Source organism: Squalius cephalus (genome assembly GCF_949319135.1).
Source record: "Squalius cephalus genome assembly, chromosome: 20".
In the NCBI taxonomy this organism is placed as follows: Eukaryota; Metazoa; Chordata; class Actinopteri; order Cypriniformes; family Leuciscidae; genus Squalius; species Squalius cephalus.
In genome coordinates this window covers 14,571,925-14,598,504 of record NC_137141.1, presented here as the reverse complement: position 1 = coordinate 14,598,504, position 26,580 = coordinate 14,571,925, and the positions used below count along the sequence as shown (strand labels likewise).

Sequence of the window (26,580 nt, the reverse complement as noted above, 5' to 3'; positions counted from 1 at the left end):
CCAGTCTGAAACAGCTGAGTAACTGGAGAAATTAGAGCTTTTGAGGCCAATAATCCAAAAGCCAATGAAAAAAACCCTATTGGCTTTTTGTTGAGGGAACCAGGGTGGTGATAATGGTGCATTCAAGTCATGTTGTTACGAGTTGAACACGCTTGAACGCCAGCACAAAGTCGTAATTACAAGTGGGAAACTCAGAACTTTCCGAGTTTCTGTGTTGGGGGCATGTTAGTGAGAAAATAGTGGCTGTATTGTTGGTAAATTTGTTGAAATAAATAATGTTAATGTAAATAAAATAAATTGTTTAAGTATAAAATAAGTTGCATGTACAAAATTTGATAGTATTGTACAAAGCAAAGTGACTTGAACGCATCCGACGTCATAATTACGACGCGTAATTCTCAACAAGTACATGCAATCTTTTAAGGAGGACTTGGACGTACCATTACTTTCAGATTGGCCTAAAAAACATCATCTCTGCAGCACTCTATTGGTCATTTAGAATGACGAATAAAAATATAAAAATTACATTTCTGCCTCCTTTTAACCTCTCAGATTTAGTTCTTGACTCCGGGAATTAATCAGCAATCCACATAGACTTGCAAAAGATTTTCATTTTCATGATTTGGTCTTCACCTTGTCCTCAGGTGCACCTCATCGTGTGAATGGAAAGGTCGGAGGGACTGTGCTGGTGGGTGGCACAGCAGTGCAGCTGGACAGCATCGACCTGCACGCCTACATCGTGGTTGGCGATGGGCGAGCGTACACCGCCATCAGTGAGGTCCCGGAGCCGGTGGGCTGGGCCCTTATGCCCGTGGCCCCCATTGGAGGTCTGTTTGGTTGGCTCTTTGCCCTAGAGCTGCCAAACAGCCTTAATGGCTTCAGTATCACCGGTGAGGCCGTCATGATCTAATTTTCTACCTCTTTTATGGTGTTGCATGTTTGTTAAAACACATGGCCTCCTGCTGTGAGATTTTAGGCTTAGCGGTTTTGTTCTCACTAATAGAGTCCCACTAGGGCTTTGCTAGTCTGATATCCAAGGCATGTACAACAACCCTTTCCCCTAATTTAAGTCAGGTGCTCCATTGTATGATAATATGTTTTCACTTTGCATGAAAAAGCCTGTTTTTTTCTTTTCGAAAAAGACCCAAATGTTCATCAAGCACCATTTATAAGGGTCACAACCCCCATCTGGATCTTATTTCTTGACTTAATATTTGTTTGTAGTAAAATGAGTGAGCCACAACACTGCTTTTTAGTGAGCCACAACACTGCTTTTTAACAACCTTTAAAACAGTAATGTTGAAAAGGAACATTTCTGTTTCACAGGTGCCGAATTCACTCGCCGTGCCGATGTGACCTTCTATCCCGGTAACCAGCGTCTCAGCATCGTCCAGACAGCTACGGGTTTGGATACCCAGAACTACCTCAATGTGGACACTCGTTTACAAGGCAGTGTTCCCTTCATCCCTCCTGGTGCCACAGTGCAGATGGAGCCATTTAAGGACACTTACCAGTATTATCCTTCATGTAAGTTCTGAAGGGAGTAACTAGTGAGTAAATACATCCGTCCACCTTTGATCCAATTTCTGAGCATTTTTCCTGATGGAATTTTCTTTCAAAAATATTTTTATATTTACCAGGACTGTCAATGGAATTACTCACATACTGTATATACTGTATACCGTTCAAAGGTTTATGGTCAGTAAGATTTTTTTAAAGTAAATGAATACTTTTATTCACCAAGGACTCATGCAGTTGATCAAAAGTGACAGTCAAGACATTTATAATGTAATCGTAGTTTTGCTAAATTCTGTTTTCTATGCAGCACAACTGTTTTCAGCATTGATAATAATAATAAATGTTTCTTGAGCGCCAAATCAGCATATTTGAATGATTTCTGAAGGATCATGTGACACTGAAGACTGAAGTAAAATTAGAGCTTTGCCATCAGAGGAATACGTTTTTTAAATATATTACAGTTTTAGTTTTAAGTTTTAATAATCTTTCACAATATTACGGTCTTACTGTATTTTTGATCAAATAAATGCATCCTTTGTGAGCATAAGAGACTTCTTTTAAAACCATAAAAAAATGTACTGACCCAAACCTTTTGAATGATATAAGATTTGTGAAGAGTTGTGGCCTTTTGAAAATGGCTTAGTTAAATAATCATTTTTTTTTTCTCACAAATTCAGTATAAAACAAAAGGGGGAAATGTAAGCTAAAATAATAGATCTATTGACGTCTCCTGTCTCCTCCATTTCCTTTCAAAGGAAGCTCTGTCTGATCTTGCACCCTAAATAAAAGCAGTTCTCATGTTGCTGAACATGATGATGCTTAACAATCAAATCCTGTGGGATTTTGGGTCTAGAATTGAAGAGCCAAAGTTTGTTGTGAATTGCTTTCCTCTTGTCAGGTCAAGTCACCTTCATTTATACAGCGCTTTTAACAATATAGATTGTTTCAAAGCAGCTTTACAGTGATAATAGGAAATTAAAGTAACAGAGATTGTTTTGGCTTTACAGCAGCTCTAGAATAAAGTTATGGTCCATCTAAAGTTAGTTTTGATTGAACTCTTTAAACTCTTGTCTTTTTTATCTTTCTCAGTGATTACCTCATCATCAGTGCGTGAGTTTACAGTCGTGTCAGCTGAAAACGGAGCGGAGACCTTCACTTTCCAGGTCAGACAGAACATCACATACAGGGACTGCAGTCACGGGCACCGCAGCGGACTGGAGACGCAGGAGCTGAGAATGGAGCGCATATTTGTTATGTACGTCAAAGAGGAGCGCATCCTTCGATACGCCATCACCAACAAGATCGGCCCTCTCGGAGGTAGGCTGCCAGCACTGTCACAGGGTATGAAGACCCTGAAGGTCACGTTATTTTGATTAAACTCAGGGTTTGGAATGACATTGGCTTAACAGTTTCAAGTGTAAAAAGCCTATCAGTTGATTGTTTTGGTATCTTCTTCTCATTTTCTGTAGAAAAACCTTCCTAATCTAAGAGAAACTGAGTCTCTTTGTATATCCTTCGTTTAGGCCGACCCTCATTTTTGGCATAGTTTCTTTATTAGCATGCTGACTGATGTGGCATTGAGACGTCTGGCTCTCACACAGGACTTACACTGGCTTGCTTTCAGCTGCCTTCCCATCATGCAAAATAGGAGGTCTAAGATAACCACTCCGAACCACCTGCTGCTTTCTACCACGGCCCGGCATTAGACAGCGGACCCAGGGGCTGGAGAGAGAGGTCTGCACTTAAAATGAACAATGTCTGTGAAGTGAGGCTGTAGCATTTTGTTGGGCTTTGCGTTTGCAGTTTGTTACAAATCCCTTTATCCAGCGAGTTCCCTCAAGGAATAAATCAAACGTTTCTTTTTTAACCCCACTCGATTTGTGACCTTGTAAGGCTGTGTTGTTCCCAAGAGAGGTTTTAGTGGGACAAAGGCACATCACATTATGCTTTGTATGACCCTGTAGTTCCTGGCTAACGCTGTAGACGCTGACTTTAGGATGATAAGTGGGGCTCGGATGAGCGTATCTCCAGCTGTGTTGTATCTAGTCTGTGGGTCAAATAAGATCCAGTTTCTTAGAGTTGCTCAATCGGCAAAACCTGATGTGACCTTCCATTCGCTTGCTATGGATTGCAAGTTCATGCGTGAAGATACAACATTGCATTATAATGAATGTTATCTTACCATTAGATGATAAACACACGAACTAAGCCTCATTTATGCAAGAACGTATCATCAGAGATCATTAGAGATGTGCGTTTTGGTCATTTTGACTGCTTTGAACCCTGTGTTCAAGTTGGATCGCCCAATATATCATCATATATCATATATAATTACCAGTCAAAATTGAATATTGGCCAAAACTGTATATTGTTCATTCTCATTTCCCCTATTTTTACATTTAGATTAGATTACCTTTATCCTCATCTAATGCTAAGTGCCTAAATTCCCTCTTGTAGCATTTAAAATGCTTGATTTAGTGTTTTATTTTTGTACATTTATTTAGACAAAATAGGGTAGGATTTTAATGTCCATTTTGTATATCATCCAGAAATTTTTGTATCCCTAGTTGGAAAGCCACACAGTTATTGTTTTTTCATAATTGATCATTGCTGTCACTGTGTAAACTGAAATCACAGGACCTAGTTGCTGGATTTTATGTAATAAATAGTAAGATGTGGTTGGTCACCTACAAGATTGTTCCTTAGCCAGATCATGCCCTGTGAGAGTATTTAGTGTTCGGGGAGTACAGTCTCCTCCAGATGTTGATATATAACCTAAATAGTGGGTGTGATAAGTTTCAATACTGCTGTTATTGTTGTGTTAACTCGGACAAAGTATCCCTAACGGGGGCCGGGTTGAGGAATAGTTGCAGAGTGATGTTGTGGGAACAGAAGGACACCCCGGAATCCCTGTTCCCAAGAGAGCCATGCATGGACTCTGGCCGAGGCTGGAAAACACAGCTGCCACTGTCTGTACAGTTTGTTCGGCACGACTGACGTGTAGTAATTAGACCAGTGCTGACACATAATCAGACCTGATCTGACTAAAAGCATATTAGATTAGACTGAGGTGGATTCACACGCTTGTGTGACCATATAACGTGTCATTATGGTCCTGCTGACTGTGAACATGAAGAGGTATGTGGCTGGATCTCAGTTCATTTCAGACCAGCTGTTAGAGTTTCATGTGGTTGATGATGTTTAAAGCATTTGGTTTTTTTTCCATAAACCGGGGCTGGTGGAATTTGTTCAGGGTCCCTTTAAGGGAAGTCTGTTCACTCGCTGGCCATCTTGGCAACGTGCAAATACAGCTCTTATCTACATTTTTGCATTTGGTAGACACTTTTGTTGAAAGTTACATTACATTCAAGGTGTAGGCCTACAATTTATCAGTTCATGCATTCTCTGGGAATCAAACCCATGACCTTGCACTTCTAACGCTCCTTACTCTACTGTTTGGGCTACCGGAATCCATAAAATAATATCATCGCCATAAATACATTAATAGTATGATTATGTTTCTTTACCACCGAAACAGGCTCTTCCATTTTGGCACCATCTCATTTTTTTTCATTTTTTTTTTCATGTTATTGCATAAAGAAATATTGATGAGAAATTGTCCAACCACAAGAGCCTGATTCTGTAGATATCAAATTTATAATGAACCATGGTGCAGTTCATTCATTTAAAATTATTTAATAAATTATTAATAAACTCTCTTTTAAATGAAATAAAATATTATATATAGATTTGAAAGACATTCTTACAAACATTTCTTAAGATTAATTCACCTTGGACATTTCAAATGTAGAACCATATTTTTAACTTGAATAAAGCAAGCATTGGTTTATGCTTTAGCTAACTTTTTTTGGTTGCATGGGTGGATGTTGGTCCAGAAACATGCCTTAATTGTGTAAATCAAGTTTTGGGTTTGTTTAGATGAACGTGTAGAAAAGTGATGGTCAGTGTTTTATGTCTGTCAATTACTTTAAGCTTGTGTATTGGGTTCTGTTTCTTCTGGCACAAGCTCAGTCCTCCAGATGCCCCCATCACACACTCTTAACACAAGTTTAGTTGTGTGAACTACTTGAGGAGTGTTTCTCTCCCACTTGCGACAACAGTTTCCCACCGGGTGCATCCACCCCCTTCGTTTTCCTCAAAGTCTTGTGTTAACCAGCGCTCCGCCCCACTGGTCTGCCCCTGTCCCTTTAATTAGCAAAAAGTTAAAAAGAACCCCCCCGACCAACTTTGGCAACGTTTGTCCTGTAGTTTCTCTCCACTTTTCCCCCTCCCCTGTGGAGTCACTTTAAAGGGGACCGTCTTTCTCATTCTCTCTCACTTCAAACAAAAGTCTTCCTGTCTGGCTTTGATAATTGGCCAAATTGGTCCCTGGCCTGGGGTGAGGAAATCAAGCTGTTTTTAATGCGTGATGAGTAGGCGTTGGGTGGGGGTGAAGGTAGTCCGCATGGCCCAAGGGTCCCAACAATGGGTCCCTCATGGTAGGCCGAATGGGTAAGAGCACAACGAAGTCCTGTTGTCTTGGTCTAAAGGGGTTTGGTAATGTCACTTGTAGTTTTAGTAATGGTGTTTTAAGACCCTTTTAAGGGTGTTGTGTTTTCCAGGTCAGGTACTTTGACCCCCAAGGTCAAATTTAAATAACATACGAACCATTTGAAATTGTGTTGATTTGGCGGGAAGCAAAGTGTTCACACCTCTCCATGTGTTAACACCTGTGAATGCACATTTATCACAAAGACTCTCATTACTCAAGGTCTGTGGTTATATAACATTACTAAGAATAAAGTCATGTCCGGCGCGGACGTCCCAGCATTCCCTATCGCTGTGATTAGGGCTGGGCGGTATATCGAGTTTGTACGATAATATATCAATATATTTTTTTGGAACGATATGGAGCGCCGCCACGTGCATTTTGCGCCAAACAGACAGAGCACAATAGAATAGTAGCGCAATAATTCTGACTAAAATAGACATATTGCTAAAATATTTGTTGTTGGAAACAATAAATGTGCCATATGTGGAATTTTAAACCTACAAGTATATTTTTATGAAAGTGACCATTATAATGGGGTAATCAAATGCAGGCTAATATAATAAGTGCTTTTGTTTTTATTTTCATTTTTAGTTTAGCCTTTAGTCAAAAGCATTATTTTTGTTTTTAGATTGTAATGTTACAATGTTAGAATGTAATGTGATTTTAACCACCTTTTTGCACATAATATATTGCATAGCCTACATTACATGCACTATATTTGTTTCCATATCCTTCAATATCAACATTGTTTATAGGATATCATTGGGCAGGATGTGAAATGACATTTTTTTAAATAAATACAGATTTTCTTTATCCAAATAGAAAAACGTAGAAAGTACCGTATATATCGCCATTTAACCAAAAAATACCGAGATATTATTTTTTGGCCATATCGCTCAGCCCTAGCAGTGATGGCTGTAATAGCTCTATCAGTAATTCTTATTTACTTATTTTTTTAAGAAACCTCCTCTCAGGATGCTGACTTTGGCTGGATGTTTTAAGACATCTGCAGTGACTCATGCCATGCATCTGTGAGTCACATTTCCAGTCCGTGTTCCCTATCACAGTGAATTAGTTTGGTATCTTGAACAAACAGCAGTATAATCAATCAATATTATAAACTGGCACAAAAAATAGCTTAAGATAGAGCTACCCAGTGGGGTTCTGGGAGTAAAAATTCATTTCAGAAATCTCCATTTGGGTGTTTTATGACATACAGTTCATCATATGGACTTTTTTCCTTGCCATAGTCATGTTTGGCACTGTTTTCTTTTTTAAAAGGCGCCTTTAAACATACTTTCTGGTAAATTTAGGGGATAGTTCACACAAAAATTTCATAAATTTCTCGCCCTCATATTTTTGCAAACCTGTATGACTTTCTTTATTCTGCGGAACACAGAAGAAAATATTTTGAGAAATGTATCTGTGATTTTTTACAATGTTGTTTGGACACAAATGTTCTTCAAAAGATGTTATTTTGTGTTGCGAAGAAGAAAAGTCATTCAGGTTTGGAACGATGTGAGGAGTGAGGCCCGTTCACACCAGTGACGAAATCAATAACTTAGCGTTTTTTGATAATAGTTCTGAAACTATGTAAATAGGAAAGGCCGCACCACAACATTGACATTTTCCAGTTTAGAGGTCATTTGTGAACAGGAGCTGTTGTCAAAATACTGAAGTTGTAATTAACATTGCCGGAGAAGTATGTGTCTAAGTGTGAACAAATCCATGAGATTAAAGTAGCGATGAATCACAAATAGCAACAGATCTTTTCTTCCATATTGAGTGTAACGAATTATTGAAAAAGAAAAAAGTCGGTGGAAGGAGGCAGAAATGAATCTGAGTTTACAGTAGATTGTAAGAAAGGGGTGAGATTTATATATGGTTGGAAATTTTCTCGTTATTTTTTGTTTGTTTGTTTGTTTTTTGCTTTGAATCAACTTTGAGTTGTATCAATGCCTAAAAGTCTTGATTGAAGAATTTTCTGAAATGTCAGTGGAGAAAAAATTTGGGAGAAATACGCACCAATGGACAATGAAGTTGTGTGCGCAATAAAGTGTGTGCTTCAGTTCTGTCGTCTGATGCTTTAAATGCTCAAGCTTTTTAAAGCAGGATGGATTCTGATTGTCAGTGTTTTTTTGTTTGTCAGGTGAAAAAAAAAAATTCTGAAAGTAAATATGCAAATTAGCTTAATCTCCACGCAATTACGCAAGTTTGGAATACATAATCCACTCTCTCAACTTTACTGGTTGTATATGTGACCCTGGACCACAAAACCAGTCACAATTTTAAATTGAGATGTATACATCATCTGAAAGCCGAATAAAAAATATTTCCATTGATGTGTGGTTTGTTAGCATAGGACAATATTTGGCCGAGATGCAACTATTTGAAAAACTGGAATCTGAGGGTGCAAAAAAATCGAAACATTGAGAAAATCACCTTTAAAGTTGTCCGTTTATGCGTGCGATTGTGCTGCATCCACTCACAAAAATAAGTGTTTTATATATTTATGGTAGGAAATTTACAAAATATCTTTATGGAACATGATCTTTACTTAATATCCTAATGATTTTTTGCATAAAAGAAAAATCTATAATTTTGACCCATACAATGTATTTTTGGCTATTGCCACAAATATACCCGTGCTACTTATTACTGGTTTTGTGATCCAGGGTCACATATATGTTTGAACTAGAAGAAGTGGAAGAGTGAATTATACAGGGTCACTTACAAGTAAATGCATTAAATTGGTAATACGTTTTACATTTTGCTCTCTACAATGTTGGACGGACGCATAACGGTAATTAATATGATTAGCCTTTTGCTTGATTATGTTATCAAACAGCTAATAATGTGTTGCTAATTTTACACAAACCATGTTCCCATTCGCCATCTCAGAGACAGACAGCTCCCAACTCAGAACGTCAGTGGAGAAAGGCGTATAGTTCACCATAACATCGTAATATACATCATATACATACAATGTTTCATATCAACCGAAAAATAACCTGGCTTCTCTTGAGACTCCCCTGCTTCGCAGCATAGTTAATGATATGCTAAAGCACACCGGCACGTTGTCGTGATTGGTTACAAGGTAGTTTGTTACGGAAGAAACACGGGCGATTTTAGAGACTGTCTGCAGTTTTAAGAAGAAAATACTCAGCAATGGTGTTGACTTATGAATTTGCACATGGTTTGTCTTAAAGCATATTAAAAACACCACATAAACAACATTAAAAACTTGATTTTCACCACAGGGGGTCTTTAAAGCTATATATTAATAGTTATCGTCCTTGGTGTGAAAGAGCCTTAACTATTGACCTCTTTTGACCCCCTTTTATAGAAGTGTTTCCCTTTGCTAAGTTTTCAATGGGACTGATTCAGTTGTTATCCATTGATATTACATAAGAAGTTATTTGTTGTGATATTAGCTCAGTTCCTATTTATAGTTTTGTTGCCTTCACATCTTTTCTCAGCTGGAGAACCCGAGCCAGAAAATGTGAACCCCTGTTACTCTGGAAATCATGACTGTGACACAACTGCACAGTGCATGCCGGGCGAGGGACAGCTGTTCTCGTGCCAGTGCGCCACAGGTTACAGTGGAGACGGGCGTAACTGTTATGGTAAGAGAAGTTATATGGAGAAATCTCCTCCGCCTTGTGCAAACACACACGTTTGAGCCGTAAATTCAATTCCAGGCCCTTGACACTCTGTTTAATAAGTCGAGGGTCTGGAATACTTTGAGAATGACCCAAAACCTTCGTCTTCCTTCATTAGAGCAATGCATCTGCGTAACATCAACACTACATGTCGTCCAGAAGTGGGGTCGTCACCACTGTAGTACATTAGCACGACCAGACGTTTCCTATCCGATGAGTCAGAGGAAACCCTCAGTGAATCATGAACGTGCCTGGGGTCTTCCCCCCCCCGTTCCTCTCTCATCTTCTTCCTCCCACTGTTACCAAGTCAAACAACAGAAAGACTAAACACTCTTTAGGTGGAATGTGGGAGATCTGTGGGGTTGCGGTGAGTCTGGGGAAGATTTGTAAGCAAAGGCACATTGCTGTGGCATTTCTGTTTGAGCTGCACATGCAGAGGCCACATCCTCAGCTTCAAGCTAGTTGGGGGGGCTGAGACCACCTAATATTTCCTCGTTTGAAGAGGGGTGAGAGCAAATCGCACCTCCCCTCCCGAAAACTCCCAATGTACCCACACAGATGTGCATTTTGTTCCTTGCGAACCCCTATTCCAGATGATATTTGATATAGACACAAATGAATTGCGATCAAATTGATTCTGATTCAGTGATTTGGTTGAACTGATCCACAAAGCAAAAGAGAGGTTGGGCTGCGCAACTGAGATGTATTGCTAGTGGGGGAAAAAAGATGTCATTATAATTGGACAAAGAATCAGCTTTCTTGCACTTAAAAAATAACATTCTGGATTGGAAAGTGTGATAGAATAGATTAACTACAGCAGTACATATTGAATAATATCACAAATAAAATGTTGTTTATGCGTATTTTTATAATGCTTGTTTGAATAAAGTTAAACTTTTCTCAGCTGAGTCACACCCATAAAGCATTGCAAAAAAAAAAAATTTCTCATTGAAATGTAATGACTAATTATGATGATTTTGTTCAGTTGAAAAGAATATTGTGGAATAAATATATCATTATTAATTCATATTAATATTGGCAACAATGTTGTGTATTTTGTTGTGGAGAATTACCTGACGCAACCTATATTTTCTAATCAGAAACGCAGTGATAAATGCTTTTAGGTATGATTCTTTTATTTTATTTTATTTATTTAGTGAATGATTTCTTTTAGAACTGGCTCTTTGGAACAAACCATCTGAACAAACTGAAGAATGAATAATCGTTCTTGCACTTAAACTAACATTCGGGGTGGGAAAGTGTTATGGAATATATAAACTGCTGCAGTGCATATTGCAAAATATCACAAATGATATGATTCCAAAAAATAAACTGTCCATGCATAATTTTGTTTACGCTGACAGTTTCTAATAATGAAATGGCCCATACATCATGACCATAAAGCTCATTTGCATAAAGTTAAACTTCACATCGCTGGACACACCCATAAAACACTGCAACAAAAGTGAATGACTTATTGCTGTTTTGTCACTCTAAATCAGTGTACGTGTGTACACCTCATAAGGGATCTTTTTTTTTAAAGAGTAAAACTGTTGGAAAGAAAAATTGTGGAATAATTATTAACATTATTGTCTTTAGAAATTAATTTATTTTGTTGTTAAAAATGATCTGACAACCTCATTCACATAATTTGATTCACTGACTCATTTCTTTTAGAACTGGTTCTTTGGAACAAACCATCCGAATGAACTGATTCACCGGAATGAATCAGATTTCCCAGTGTTACTCCGAAGGCACTGTCTGCGCTTGATTATGTGTGCGTGAGTGTGTTTTCAGGCATCGTGTTCCTATTAGAGGAATATTTTATCACCTGTCTGAACTCTTCACTCTAGAGTAGATAATAAGGGGGTCAAGAAAAGACAGCAGAGAAAAATCAAGAGAGAGAGAGAGAGAGGGGGACCGTGGGCTCCTTACCCTCCCTGTAATTAGCAGTGATCAAAACCAGGTCTCCTGCTGACCAGCTCTAAACCCACCCAGAGCCTCAGGCCTGTTCCCACACACTCCGACAGAGACGAGATCCCCTTCTATCTTTCTCTGTCATCACAAACGTCAGGATCTCAGGGCATGATTTATCTCTCCAGCGCCTCACTGACATGTTCACACCAAGGCATCTCTCACAGCTTTCTAGACACCTGTCTTCCAAGAACATGAATCTTGTTCTCTGGTTGGGTCAAATGAGGGCATTATGGCTTGCAACTGAGCAGTTTCTTTCTCGCTGTAGATGTGGATGAGTGTGCAGAAGGTCTGAGCTCCTGTGGTGCTCACTCTCACTGTGTGAACCTGCCTGGAAGCCATCGCTGTCAGTGTGAGAGCGGATTTCAGTTTGGATATGATGGCCGCACATGTCAGGGTAAGAAACTTTTTTTGTTTCCCTTGCCTTGATTTAACAAATCTCTTCCAACCACATTGGATATTATTATTTATCTTTCAGAGACCATTGTATACCTGATGTGTTAGTGGAATTGGGGGTCTTTGAATAAAAAAATGGTATTGTCATTCAGTTAGGAGTTTAATTCTATATATATATATATATAGAATTACTGAATGAAAATTAAACTTCCAAATAGCCACATTTTTATTTTTTATCACCACAAGTACAACATTGCAATGCACTTGACTTGACCTGCTGATTCCAGACAAATGAACAAAAAGAAATAACTACAGACCTTTTCTTGACTCATTACTTGTTTGGACTTAAATTAATTGAATTTAATATAAATTATTAAAATCTTTTAAATATTCATATTTTCTAATTTAAAGTGAGAGAAAAAAATGCAAAGTTTGGGGTCAGAAAGATTTTCTTTTTTGAAAGAAGTGAATACTTTTATTTTGGCAGAATGCATGAAATTGATTAAAAGTGACAGTAAAAATGTTTATAATGCTACAACAATATTCAAATAAATGCTGTTCTTTTGAACTTTCTATTCATCAAAAATCCTGAAGGAAATGTAGCACGGTGTCTACAAATACATTAGGCAGCACAACGGTTTTCAACATTTATAATAATATTAAATGTTTCTTGAGCAGCATATCAGAATGATTTCTGAAGGATCATTTCAGTAATGATGCTGAAAATTCAGCTTTGCCATCACAGGAATAAATCATATTTTAAAATTATATTAAAATAGAAAAGTTATTTTAAATAGTAATAATATTACTGTATTCACTGTATTTTTGTTCAAACAAATGCAGCCTTGATGAGCAGAAGAGACTTCTTTTTAAAAACATTTTTTTATAGTAGTCTAACTATTTTTTTTTCCTGGTAAAAACTGAATGCTTCTCGTGGCATTAAACGTGCATAATGTGACTATGTTTGATGTTTCATTGTTATACTGTACAGTGTACTATTTCACATACTATGCTGCACAGTATGCAGTAAGCAGCATCTCATCTATATTAGCTCCTAGGAACATGGTCAGCAAGTGTGCTGTCAGTGGGGTTTGATGTGTTACGGAGGTTAAATGTTGGTAAGATCACAGGCTCATTCTCTCAGCTGAATGCTGAAGGTGAAGGGTTTGCAGTGTGGAGAGAGGGCAGGGGTAACCAGAGACGCTGTGGAAGGAAGGGTATTTTGAAACAATGACCCAATGTCCTCACTCAGGGAATGTGCGTAGGAGACTCGCAGCTGAAGAACACAAGGAGGTCAGAGGACAGTTCACTCTTCTCCTTCCTGTTCAGCGCTCTCTGGTCTTTGACGGGATGGTGGGAGTTTGGAGTTTTTGGGCAACAGCTATAATGACTCAGACTAACATCCTGAGGAATGTGGTTAATGTTGTATTTGTTGAATTATGGAGTGAGTGTTTTGTTTTGTGGTGTGTGCAGATGTAGACGAGTGTCGTGACCAGCCGTGTCACGCCCAGGCTTTGTGCTCCAACGGTCCGGGATCTTTCCAGTGCCAGTGCCAACCAGGATACCATGGAGATGGTTTCCAGTGCCACCCTCAAAATGGTAGTTGTTTGCATATTTGTTTTTTGATGTTGTTATTTATAAAGAAAGTTCTGTCATCAGTTACCCACTTTCATTTCGTTCCAAACCCATAAGACTTTCATTCAGCTTCTGAACACAAATGAAGTCTTTTTAATGAAATCGGAGAGATTGCTTTCACTCCATTGAAAGTCTGTTCACCCAAAAACTTTTATAAAGAGATCATAAAATGATATGAATCGAGTGGTTAAATCCAAGTCTTCTGAAGAGACACAATCGCTTTATATGATGAACAGATTTAATAGAGTTTTATTCACATATAAACATTGATCAGTGAACATAAACAGAAGCTCAACCGTAGTTGCTTGATGCGTAAGAACAAACCTCATTAGTTCTTACAGAAGCTCAATGCTCGGCTGTGAGTCACTCACACAGCCTGTGACGCGCGAATGAACCTCATTGGTTCTCGCATGTCAAGCGAGCATGCTTGAGCTTCCGTTTACCGTATTTGAGCGCTATAAACATGTTTGCTAATCAATGTTTATAGGTGAATAAAAGCTAAATTAAATCTGTTCGTTGTATCAAGCAATCATTATTCTTCAGAAGACTTGGAATAAACCGCTTAATTCATTATTCATTTATTTTACGATCTCTTTATGAACATTTTGAACTGTCAGAGTTTTGGGTTAATAGGCTTCCAGTGGAGGGACAGAAATCTCTCAGATTTTATAATTTTTTTTATTTGTGTTCCGAAGTTGAACGAAATTGGAACAATCATGACTTATTGATGACAGAATTTACATTTTTTTGGAGATCTAACCCTTCAAGTAAATTCTATATTCTCTGGTACGTTTACCTTGAAGGTCGTCCCAAGACCCAGTGTGAGCAGCACAGAGACAGTCTTCAGAGTGGAAACGATGGTGTTCCTCTGGTGGGAGCCTTCATCCCTCAGTGTGATGAGGAGGGTCAGTACAGGTCTCAGCAGTGCCACGGGTCCACAGGTCACTGCTGGTGTGTGGACAGTAGGGGGCAGGAGAGAGCGGGAACCCGAACTCCACCTGGAACCCCGAGAATAAACTGTGACGAGCCTGGTAAGCATGTCTACCTGAACTTGAAGTTTTTTGGAGAAAATTGTCCTCTCTCAATAGGTCACATGTCCTATTTTAAATACTATTTCTAATGTTTTTTACTAATTAATTGTAGGTAGCAAATGCTTTTTTGTTTTTTTTGGGGTCAGTTTTAAAGTTCTTAAAAAGAGTTTCTTCTGCTTACGAAGGCTGCATTTATTTAATCAAAAATACAGTAAAAACTGTAATATTGTTAAATAGTATTACAATTTAAAATAACTGTTTTATGTAATTTATTCTTGTGATGCAAAGCTGAATATTCATCATCATTACTCCAGTCTTCAGTGTCACATGATCCTTCAGAAATCATTCTAATATGCTGATTTGATTCTTTTCTGAATAGAAAGTTTAAAAGACCAGCATTTATTTTAAACATAATATAACAGTGTAAAACAATGTAAAAGCCTTTACTGTTACTTTTGATCAATTTTATGCATCTCTGCTGAATACAAGTATCACATTCTTTCAAAAAAATGTTTTAAACTTTTGAATGATAGTGAATATTCTTGGTACAAACTCCAGATTCTACTCTTCTGAAGGAAGTCTGGGAAAACAGGCCCTGAACCTTAGAGTTTAAGGAGTATAGGATCAAAAATGTGAAGCGATACAACTTTTTCGTTGTAGACACATATTGCATTCCTCTCTGATAAATATAGGATTTTAGGGAAGATCAAGGGTTGTCAAAACCACCTGTGTTTACATGGATAGTATTAACATCTGGAATATTACTATCAAAACAGATAATTCTTTAACTTTATTGGAGTTTAGAGTTAGGCAGCTCTTAAACTTGCACAAAACCTTTAATTTCTTATAAACAAAGTGTTGTGCAAATGAGTGTAATGGGGGAATAACGTTCCCTTGTGTATCTCATGTGCATCCAGGTCGTCCCAAGACCCGCTGTGAGCAGCACAGAGACAGTCTTCAGAGTGGAAACGATGGTGTTCCTCTAGTGGGAGCCTTCATCCCTGAGTGTGATGAGGAGGGTCAGTACAGGCCTCAGCAGTGCCACGGGTCCACAGGTCACTGCTGGTGTGTGGACAGTAGGGGGCAGGAGAGAGCGGGAACCCGAACTCCACCTGGAACCCCGAGAATAAACTGTGACGAGCCTGGTAAGAGTGCTGTATGCAGCCACCTCTTCCTAACAAGTCCTACGTTTCTAGTGTCAAGCAATTTTTCACGCTTGAATAAAACCAAAATATTGTATTAAGCGATAAAATCACAGCCAATTGAATACACAGCTATGGAGTGTGATTTTGGTCTAATGGGATTATACTGTGAATGGGGCTGCTTCTCTAAGCAATCAATCTTACAAGTTGGTACCTGGTGAATGATATAAAAGCTAATAAAATCCCATAGACTTTCATTACAGCTGGGGCTTTAAGGCGCCGGTATACTTCATTTTCCATGTTCCTCTCCGTCTCGCACACAGTCGAGAGCTTGAGCCTTTAAAGTATACTCCTTTTGCCGTGAGTGCAGAAAAACATGTGCACTATCTAGTGGTTTACAAACTCTCAAGTCACTCACTTATGCGCACCGTCCACGCAGTCACAAAAATTGGGTTGCACGCGGACAGTGTGCGCAGACATCAGCGGACCCTCCTGATGATGAAAGTTACATCATACGGACTTGTGCGAGGACCGTTGCGGAACATGGACGGCTGAAGTATACTTTGGGCTTTAGCCATATCTAGAGAGCAGAATAACAATCCCTTGTGTATCTCATGTGCATCCAGGTCGTCCCAAGACCCAGTGTGAGCAGCACAGAGACAGTCTTCAGAGTGGAAACGGTGGTGTTTCTCTGGTGGGAGCCTTCATCCCTGAGTGTGATGAGGAGGGTCAGTACAGGTCTCAGCAGTGCCATGGGTCCACAGGTCACTGCTGGTGTGTGGACAGTAGGGGGCAGGAGAGAGCGGGAACCCGAACTCCACCTGGAACCCCGAGAATAAACTGTGACGAGCCTGGTAAGAGTGCTGTATGCAGCCACCTCGTCTTAACAAGTCCTATGTTTCTAGTGTCAAGAAATTTTTCAGATTTGAATAAAACCAAATCATTGCATTATGGATTAAGCAATAAAATCACAGCCAATTGAATATACAGCTATGGAGTGGGATTTTGGCCCAATGGGATTATACTGTGAATGGGGCTGCTTCTCTAAGCTATCAAACTTACAAGTTGGTACCTGGTGAATATAAAAGATAATAAAATCTCATAGACTTACATCACAGGTGGGCCCTTTGCCATATCTAGAGAGCAGAATAACAATCCCTTGTGTATCTCATGTGTATCCAGGTCGTCCCAAGACCCGCTGTGAGCAGCACAGAGACAGTCTTCAGAGTGGAAACGATGGTGTTCCTCTAGTGGGAGGCTTCATCCCTGAGTGTGATGAGGAGGGTCAGTACAGGTCTCAGCAGTGCCACGGGTCCACAGGTCACTGCTGGTGTGTGGACAGTAGGGGGCAGGAGAGAGCGGGAACCCGAACTCCACCTGGAACCCCGAGAAGAAACTGTGACGAGTCTGGTAAGAGTGCTGTACGCGGCCACCTCATCCTAACAAGTCCTAAGTTTCTAGTGTCAAGCAATTTTTCAGGCTTGAATAAAACCAAAATATTGTATTAAGCAATAAAATCACAGCCAATTGAATATACAGCTATGGAGTGTGATTTTGGTCTAATGGGATTATACTGTGGATGGGGCTGCTTCTCTAAGCAATCAATCTTACAATTTGGTACTTGGTGAATGTGTAAAAGCTAATAAAATCCCATTGACTTTCATTACAGCTGGGGCTTTAAGGCGCAGGTATACTTCATTTTCCACGTTCCGCTCCGTCTCGCTCACAGTCGAGAGCTTGAGCCTTTAAAGTATACTCCTTTTGCCGTGAGCGCAGAAACACACATTCAGCGCGTGTGCACTATCTAGTGGTTTTCAAACACTCAAGACACTCACTTATGCGCTGTTGTATGCGCACCGTCCGTGCGGTCACAAAAATTGGGTTGCACGGTGACAGTGTGCGCAGACATCAGCGGACCCTCCTGATGATAAAAGTTACTTCACGCAGACTGTGCGAGGACCGTCGCGGAACATGGACGGCTGAAGTATACTCTGGGCTTTAGCCATATCTAGAGAGCAGAATAACAATCCCTTGTGTATCTCATGTGTATCCAGGTCGTCCCAAGACCCGCTGTGAGCAGCACAGAGACAGTCTTCAGAGTGGAAACGATGGTGTTCCTCTAGTGGGAGCCTTCATCCCTGAGTGTGATGAGGAGGGTCAGTACAGGTCTCAGCAGTGCCACGGGTCCACAGGTCACTGCTGGTGTGTGGACAGTAGGGGGCAGGAGAGAGCGGGAACCCGAACTCCACCTGGAACCCCGAGAATAAACTGTGACGAGTCTGGTAAGAGTGCTGTACGCGGCCACCTCGTCCTAACAAGTCCTAAGTTTCCAGTGTCAAGAAATTTTTCAGGCTTGAATAAAGCCAAAATATTGCATTAAGGATAAAGCAATAAAATCATAGCCAATTGAATATACAGCTATGGAGTGGGATTTTGGCCCAATGGGATTATACTGTGAATGGGGCTGCTTCTTTAAACTATCAAACTTACAAGTTGGTACCTGGTGAATATAAAAGCTAATAAAATCCCATAGACTTACATCACAGGTGGGCCGTTTGCCATATCTAGAGAGCAGAATAACAATCCCTTGTGTATCTCATGTGTATCCAGGTCGTCCCAAGACCCAGTGTGAGCAGCACAGAGACAGTCTTCAGAGTGGAAACGATGGTGTTCCTCTAGTGGGAGGCTTCATCCCTGAGTGTGATGAGGAGGGTCAGTACAGGCCTCAGCAGTGCCACGGGTCCACAGGTCACTGCTGGTGTGTGGACAGTAGGGGGCAGGAGAGAGCGGGAACCCGAACTCCACCTGGAACCCCGAGAAGAAACTGTGACGAGTCTGGTAAGAGTGCTGTATGCGGCCACCTCGTCTTAACAAGTCCTCCAGAGTCAAGCAATTTTTCAGGCTTGAATAAAACCAAAATATTGTATTAAGTAGGGGTGTGATGAGACACTTATCTCACGAGACGAGACACGACATTGGGTTCACGAGAACAAGACGAGACTAGATTTTTGCACAAAATTTTATAGAAATCCTCAATGACAAACATGACTAGAAAAATTGTCTGCAGGTGCATATTGATTTTTTTTAAACTAATATTCGTGTAATGAATGTCATTTCAGTTCTACTTTATGAGTATGAATTATCAAATGCCTTGAAAGACAACAATATACAAGCACTGTAAAAGGGTTTTGCTACAAACTCAAATGACTGTACATGAATTATGAGCTTCCAGAACTTCTTATGAATGTAATTTGATACTTACGACTGATCGTGCCCAAACGCGCCGAGTCAGAGACAGTTGCGTTCAGTCTGTGTTCACAGTCGGTGTTTAAAATCTGCTCCAGTCAATGGAAACAGTCTGCAAGTGTGTTCAGTTCAGTCTTAGAATGTTTCAGCTAGTCGCTAAGTTTGTCCCCGGCATAAGCAATCAGTCTTACAAGTTGGCACTTGGTGAATGTGTAAAAGCTAATAAAATCTCATAGACTTTCATTACAGCTGGGGCTTTAAGGCGCAGGTATACTTCATTTTCCATGTTCCTCTCCGTCTCGCACACAGTCGAGAGCTTGAGCCTTTAAAGTATACTCCTTTTGCCGTGAGTGCAGAAAAACATCTGCACTATCTAGTGGTTTTCAAACTCTCAAGTCCCTCAAATATCCGCAGTTGCATGCGTACCGTTCACGCAGTCACAAAATTGGGTTGCACGCGGACAGTGTGCACAGACATCAGCGGACCCTCCTGATGATGAAAGTTACATCATACGGACTTGTGCGAGGACCATCGGGGAACATGGACGGCTGAAGTATACTTTGGGCTTTAGCCATATCTAGAGAGCAGAATAACAATCCCTTGTGTATCTCATGTGTATCCAGGTCGTCCCAAGACCCTCTGTGAGCAGCACAGAGACAGTCTTCAGAGTGGAAACGGTGGTGTTACTCTAGTGGGAGCCTTCATCCCTGAGTGTGATGAGGAGGGTCAGTACAGGTCTCAGCAGTGTCACGGGTCCACAGGTCACTGCTGGTGTGTGGACAGTAGGGGGCAGGAGAGAGCGGGAACCCGAACTCCACCTGGAACCCCGAGAAGAAACTGTGACGAGTCTGGTAAGAGTGCTGTACGCGGCCACCTCGTCTTAACAAGTCCTATGTTTCTAGTGTCAAGAAATTTTTCAGATTTTAATAAAATCTAAATATTGCATTATGGACTAAGCAATAAAATCACAGCCAATTGAATATACAGCTATGGAGTGGGATTTTGGCCCAATGGGATTATACTGTGGATGGGGCTGCTTCTCTAAGCTATCAAACTTACAAGTTGGTACCTGGTGAATATTAAAGCTAGTAATAAAATCTCATAGACTTGCATCACAGGTGGGCCGTTTGCCATATCTAGAGAGCAGAATAACAATCCCTTGTGTATCTCATGTGCATCCAGGTCGTCCCAAGACCCAGTGTGAGCAGCACAGAGACAGTCTTCAGAGTGGAAACGATGGTGTTCCTCTGGTGGGAGCCTTCATCCCTGAGTGTGATGAGGAGGGTCAGTACAGGCCTCAGCAGTGCCATGGGTCCACAGGTCACTGCTGGTGTGTGGACAGTAGGGGGCAGGAGAGAGCGGGAACCCGAACTCCACCTGGAACCCCGAGAAGAAACTGTGACGAGTCTGGTAAGAGTGCTGTACCTCTTCCTAACAAGTCCTAAGTTTCTAGTGTCAAGCAATTTTTCAGGCTTGAATAAAACCTCTAATTTCTAATACACAGCTATGGAGTGGGATTTTGGTCTAATGGGGTTATACGGTGAAAGGTTCTGCTTCTCTAAGCAATCAAACCTTCGAGTTGGTACCTGGTGAATGATATGATAGCTAATAAAATCCCATTGACTTGCACTACAGGTGTGGCCTTAGCCATATCAGCAGTTGCATTAAATACACTTGCACAGCAATATTAACTATTTTTCAGAAATGTAATGCCAAGATAATGTAACACAAAGTATAGTCTTATAAATGTACATACATTTAAAAACAAATGAAATGGAACACATTAACAACTGCATAGCAACGCCCTGGCAACCATCCACCATAAACTAGCATCATGGCGTCAACTTTTGCATAGGCTACACATCTAAAACACGTCTGACATGGTATCCATCCAGTGTCTGGTGTTATAATTGTAATATTGCTTGCAAATTATGGGCTTTCTACTTTGCTGAGCAGTTTCTTATCATGTGTAAGCAATCACTATAATCTGTAGCAGAGCTCAGAGAGTCCAGCCTGTGTCTCGAGATTACAGAGCATTAGGAAAATATGAGCACTTTCGTCCATGTCAACACTGCCAATGAATGTGTCCTCACCACAGTTAAAAATGCCTCCTGTTTTGTCTCAATGTTTTGTGGCCAAAAATGAAACTTGCGAAGAAGTAAAAAAAAACTTTCAAAATTAGATGTTAAATGGAAAATGGATAGAAAATAAGCAAACATTGGTACTATATGACTTTTTTTTTTTTTCTTCTGTTCTTTATCATGCTGGATAAATCATGTGCTATTTTCATCTTCTTCATTTGCTATCTTCATTTCATAGATCTTGGTGGTGTTGTGCTTGAAATATATAGATATGTAAATGTGGTGATTGAAATATATCCCCATTTTGTGCAGCATCAGTAATATGTTCGTGGTTTCCCCTCTGATATACCCAGTGATAGTCCCTCCAACCCAGCGTCCAGAGACCGTCTGTGAGCGCTGGAGAGCCAGTCTGATGCAGCAATATGGAGGCCAGCCGAATTCCCAGTCCTATCTACCTCAGTGTGACTCTTCCGGCGAGTTCAACCCGGTTCAGTGCTACGGAGACAGCAGCTACTGCTGGTGTGTGGACCGAAATGGACGGGAAGTACCAGGAACCCGCTCACATGACGCTGTGAAACCTGCCTGTGAGTGTCGCTCGCTGTGAAATGTACATTTTTCTACAAAAGACTATTTAAGTGTCTCAATGCTTGAACAAGAAGAGTTATGATGCTTCTGTAGTGGTTGAATATATTATTACTATTATGAATAATCTGTTTTATGTTCATATTCATAACAAGAGGCAGCAAAATGATTTCTTTTTCAAAGCTAAAACAATCAATCTTCTACCGTCTAGGTATACCTACTGTGGCCCCTCCCACCATGCGCCCTCTGCCACGCCCAGATGTGACCCCGCCTCCAGCAGGCACGTTCTTGCTCTATGCCCAGGGTCAACAGATTGGAGTCTTGCCTCTCAATGGCACACAGATGGACAAGCAGAGATCTTCAGTGCTGCTTGCTCTACATGTGAGATTTGCACAATATTGAATTAAAATACTGAAGTCTGTGGCTTTGAGAAAAGTATACAAATTCAGTCCTGTTTACACTTTCAGGGCTCTATAGTGGTCGGCATTGATTACGACTGCAGAGAAAGGAAAGTTTACTGGACAGATCTGGCAGGACGGACAATCAATCGAGCCAGTCTGGAGCCAGGATCAGAATCTGAGATTATCATAAATACAGGTATGTTTATTTTGCTAGAAAAAAAATCTATGATTTATGTAATGGAATGGAATATCTTTTATATTATATAATCTTTTCCAGCTCTGACGAGTCCAGAAGGTCTTGCTGTAGATGTGGCCCGTAGGAGACTGTTTTGGGTGGACAGCACACCAGACAAGATCGAAACAGCAAACCTTGATGGAAGTGACAGACGTGTTCTGTTCGAGAAAGACTTGGTAAATCCCAGAGCCATCATTGTGGACTCCCCTACAGGGTATGTGCTAATCTTGCTTAAAGATTATCTTAAAGATATCAAAAATCAATACCAGAAGAACACTAATGCTTCTCATTTGATGCTTTGAGATATATATATACAGTACCGGTCAAAAGTTTGGAAACATTACTATTTTTAATGTTTTTGAAAGTCTCTTATGCTCAGCAAGGCTGCATTTATTTGATCAAAATATTGTGAAATGTTATTACAATTAAAAAAAAAATGGTTATCTATTTGAATATACTTTAAAGTATAATTTACTTCTGTGATGCAAATCTGTATTTTCAGCATCATTACTCCAGTCTTCAGTGTCACATGATCCTTCAGAAATGATTATAATATGCTGATTTATTATCAATGTTGGAAACAGTTGTGCTGCTTAATATTAATAGAATAATCTATTGTAATCTATAAAATAGAAATCTTTTGTAACAATATATACAATTCTTTTTTTGAAAGAAAATAATACTTTTATTTAGCAAGGATGTGTTAAATTGCTTAAAAAAATAAGATTTCAATTTAAATAAATGCTGTTCTTTTCCACTTTTTTTGTCTTGAGCGTGCTGGATCACTACGACTGCATCATTATCAGGGGTATCTCTGCTTAATTAATCCAATAATTGGCTGATTTAATGAACCATCATTTCCCCTCCATCTCCAACTTCCCATGTTTCCTTTACAAGAATGCTCCAAAACCAAAAATTTGTTGGTTTTGTGCAAGTGCGATTGAGGGGAAGCGAGAGAGGGAGGAGGTCAGGACGTGCATGGGAGGCAGAGAAAATAAGAGGGCAAGGCTACAAATTGGCCCAGATGTTAGTGTTGCTTCAGTGTCTGGCCTGGCTCTCGGGTCTCAGGGGAGGCAGGCAACGTGTGGGCCAGCAACTCCACAAACACAGCCATCTGCAACATCTGGAGCAACTGAACTAGTGTGGAGGACAGGAGATATAACACAAACCTCATGGGCCATGAGAATAGCTGCAAATGTGTGTCTGTGTTTGTTGGTGCTGCGATTCGCGCTACGTGCTAGTTTGTTTGTGCCGTAACGCATAATGTCTGCATGCTTGAGGTGATGGTTCCGATTAACATGCTATCTGGGTCGAAGTCTGATTCATCAGTTGAGAATTTTACAAAACAAATATTTAATCATTCATGCTGTCTGCGTTGTTCGCTGCTCCTCTTATAAATATCCCTTAAATCATTTTTTACCACAAATGCTGTGAAATTGTAATTTGATGCTTAGAAATCCTCTGGGAGGGACATAAGTAACATAATTTACGGTTATAAATCTTTTTTGCCCAGTGAGTGATTCAGCATTAAAAATAGTGCAGGCTAGTTTTTATTACTTTCATATGCCATGATTTAAAACATCTTGTTTAAATCAATGCTAAATAGTGCAGAACAGTTTTGTATGTTTCCTGTTTTCGCAAAACATGAATTGCAACTCTTGAAAAATCTCAAACTGTGAGCCATTTTGCCTCCCATGTTAAAAGTCTTATATCTCAATCTAATGCAAATTATTTCAAACTTTGACTATACTAATTTGATCAAACTGTTAAACCTATATGTTAAATATGAGAGAATTAGACTTGCACATGCACGCATGCTCAATTATTAGTAATAGTTCTTATTATTATCAATGATGCTGCTGAATATTTTTGTGGAAACTGTAATACAATTTTACATTTTTAACACACACACACACACACACACACACACATATATATATATATATATATATATATATAAATTATAAATGTACATGTATGAAATATAAATGTAAAATATAAACAAATAAAAAATATATAAATTTATAAATATAAAATATATCTATATTTACAGTATATCTAAGATTATATTTAACAAAAAAGTAGTGCAGTCAAATCGATTAATCGCGATTTATCTATATAGATACATACATACACACACACACATATATATTTACAAACATTTATGTATCGTGATTAATCAATTTGACAGGACTAAACAAAAGTCAACCAAAAGTTCCATTGTCATAATGTCCTGACAAGTAAAACTTGATCTTTTCACAGAACCCTTTACTGGACTGACTGGAACCGAGAAGCTCCTAAAATCGAGAGCTCCTCGGTGGATGGACAAAACCGAAGAGTCCTGGTACAGGATGGCATTGGACTGCCCAATGCTTTGGCCTACGACTCCACTACACGCCAGGTCTGCTGGGCCGATGCAGGTATGCGCTAAGCTAATGTAGGCTAGTTTTTGTCAGTTTTGACATAAAGTCTGGTCTACTTTGCATCTAATTCTGGCCATGTAAATCTGAATTAGATACCACAATAACAGGCTGGGACTGAAAAGCTCATTCAAAATATGTTGATAACCTCTTTTTTGTGTTTTGGACAGGAACCAAGCGCCTAGAGTGTATATCGCCTAACGGGACAGGGAGACGTGTGGTCCAGAGTAACCTGAACTACCCCTTCAGCATGGTCTCCTTCGCCAATCACTACTATTACACAGACTGGAGGAGGTAGAGCATAGCACATGCATGTCCAACACAAAATGACCATCAGAATCATAACTACCTATCAGATAGTTCTATTTATGAATGTTCCTGTATTCAATTTTAAAAAGTGCCATGTTGGCAAGTCCTTCATGCTCGTTTCACTTCACGTTCTGTGTCGCACTAGACTTTGTGCTCCATTAACTTCCATTCATACTAAATACAAGCATTAGAGCAACATGATTTGCAGTGAAACAGGAAATGGAGTAGATAATATAGCTCCTTTATAAAGTTTATTATTTGTTATTTACAATGTATTAAAAACAGAAGCCCTGAAGCTTATTCATATTTATTGTGAGGTCCAGTTTGTCAAGTGTGACTGACTGTACCTTCATCAATTAAATTATTACAAAATAACTGATCTCATTTTATATTTTGTTCTGTGATGTTTCAGAGATGGGGTCATCGCTCTCAGTCGAGATAACCAGTCAACAGATGAGTACTTGCCTGATCAGAGATCTCATTTGTATGGAATTACAGTTGCTCCTCCACACTGTTTATAAGGTGCTTACAGATTTCAGTGGTAAAGTATATAATCTGTTTAGTTTTGCTAATGTATTTTCCATTCTTTCCATATCTATCTATCTATCTATCTATCTATCTATCTATCTATCTATCTATCTATCTATCTATCTATCTATCTATCTATCTATCTATCTATCTATCTATCTATCTATCTATCTATCTATCTATCTATCTATCTATCTATATATATATAGATTTATAGATATAGATATATATACACACACACAAAATGTACACACATATTTATATATACAGTTGTAATCGAAATTATTCAACCCCCATTCCAAATCAGGTTTATTGCCAAGATTTACAGACTTTCAGCTGTTTGCATTGAACAAATCAAACAAAAGTAATTGAAATAGCTCAACAACAAATGTTTCAAGTGGTTTCCCAAATTCAACTGAAAATGCAACTTTTAATGACTTCTGCAGTCTCAAAATTATTCAACCCCTTCGTGGCAAGCATCTTTAGTACTTAGTAGAACACCCTTTTGCTGTTATGACTTGCTGTATATGAGATGTATAACCAGACACCAGCTTCTGGCAGCGTTTCTGAGGAATCTTAGCCCATTCCTCATGAGCAATGGCCTCCAGTTCAGTAATATTCTTGGGTTTGCTTGATGCAACCGCCTTCTTCAAATCACACCACAGATTTTCTATGGGGTTCAAGTCAGGTGACTGTGATGGCCACTGTAGAATACCAGGACGTCTTCTCCAACCAAGCCTAGGTGGAATTTGAGGTGTGCTTGGGATCATTGTCCTGTTAGAAGGTCCAATGACGTTTTCTACTAGGATTTCCTGATACTTCAATAGTCCATCTTGCCTTCCACACGCTGCAGGTTTCCAGTGCCAGA

General features: G+C 39.5%; 1 protein-coding gene across 2 annotated transcripts in view; it reads left to right on the top strand.

Annotated features, from left to right (window-relative positions):
• nid2a (nidogen 2a (osteonidogen)) overlaps positions 1-26,580 on the top strand; it is a 39,572-nt gene that overhangs the window by 11,437 nt on the left and 1,555 nt on the right. Inside the window, exons 6-26 of one of the 2 annotated variants that reach the window (XM_079853033.1) lie at positions 645-890; positions 1,327-1,527; positions 2,608-2,835; positions 9,550-9,696; positions 11,975-12,103; positions 13,576-13,701; positions 14,541-14,768; positions 15,686-15,913; positions 16,537-16,764; positions 17,093-17,320; positions 17,965-18,192; positions 18,521-18,748; positions 19,780-20,007; positions 20,339-20,566; positions 21,591-21,821; positions 22,031-22,200; positions 22,287-22,416; positions 22,498-22,669; positions 24,718-24,875; positions 25,046-25,169; positions 25,597-25,706. In XM_079853033.1, coding sequence (XP_079709159.1) covers positions 645-890; positions 1,327-1,527; positions 2,608-2,835; positions 9,550-9,696; positions 11,975-12,103; positions 13,576-13,701; positions 14,541-14,768; positions 15,686-15,913; positions 16,537-16,764; positions 17,093-17,320; positions 17,965-18,192; positions 18,521-18,748; positions 19,780-20,007; positions 20,339-20,566; positions 21,591-21,821; positions 22,031-22,200; positions 22,287-22,416; positions 22,498-22,669; positions 24,718-24,875; positions 25,046-25,169; positions 25,597-25,705 — 3,995 coding nt within the window. In that variant the 3' untranslated portion in view covers position 25,706. Of the gene's footprint in view, positions 1-644; positions 891-1,326; positions 1,528-2,607; positions 2,836-9,549; positions 9,697-11,974; positions 12,104-13,575; positions 13,702-14,540; positions 14,769-15,685; positions 15,914-16,536; positions 16,765-17,092; positions 17,321-17,964; positions 18,193-18,520; positions 18,749-19,779; positions 20,008-20,338; positions 20,567-21,590; positions 21,822-22,030; positions 22,201-22,286; positions 22,417-22,497; positions 22,670-24,717; positions 24,876-25,045; positions 25,170-25,596; positions 25,726-26,580 lie in introns of both variants that reach the window. The other variant, XM_079853034.1, reaches the window with a different exon arrangement.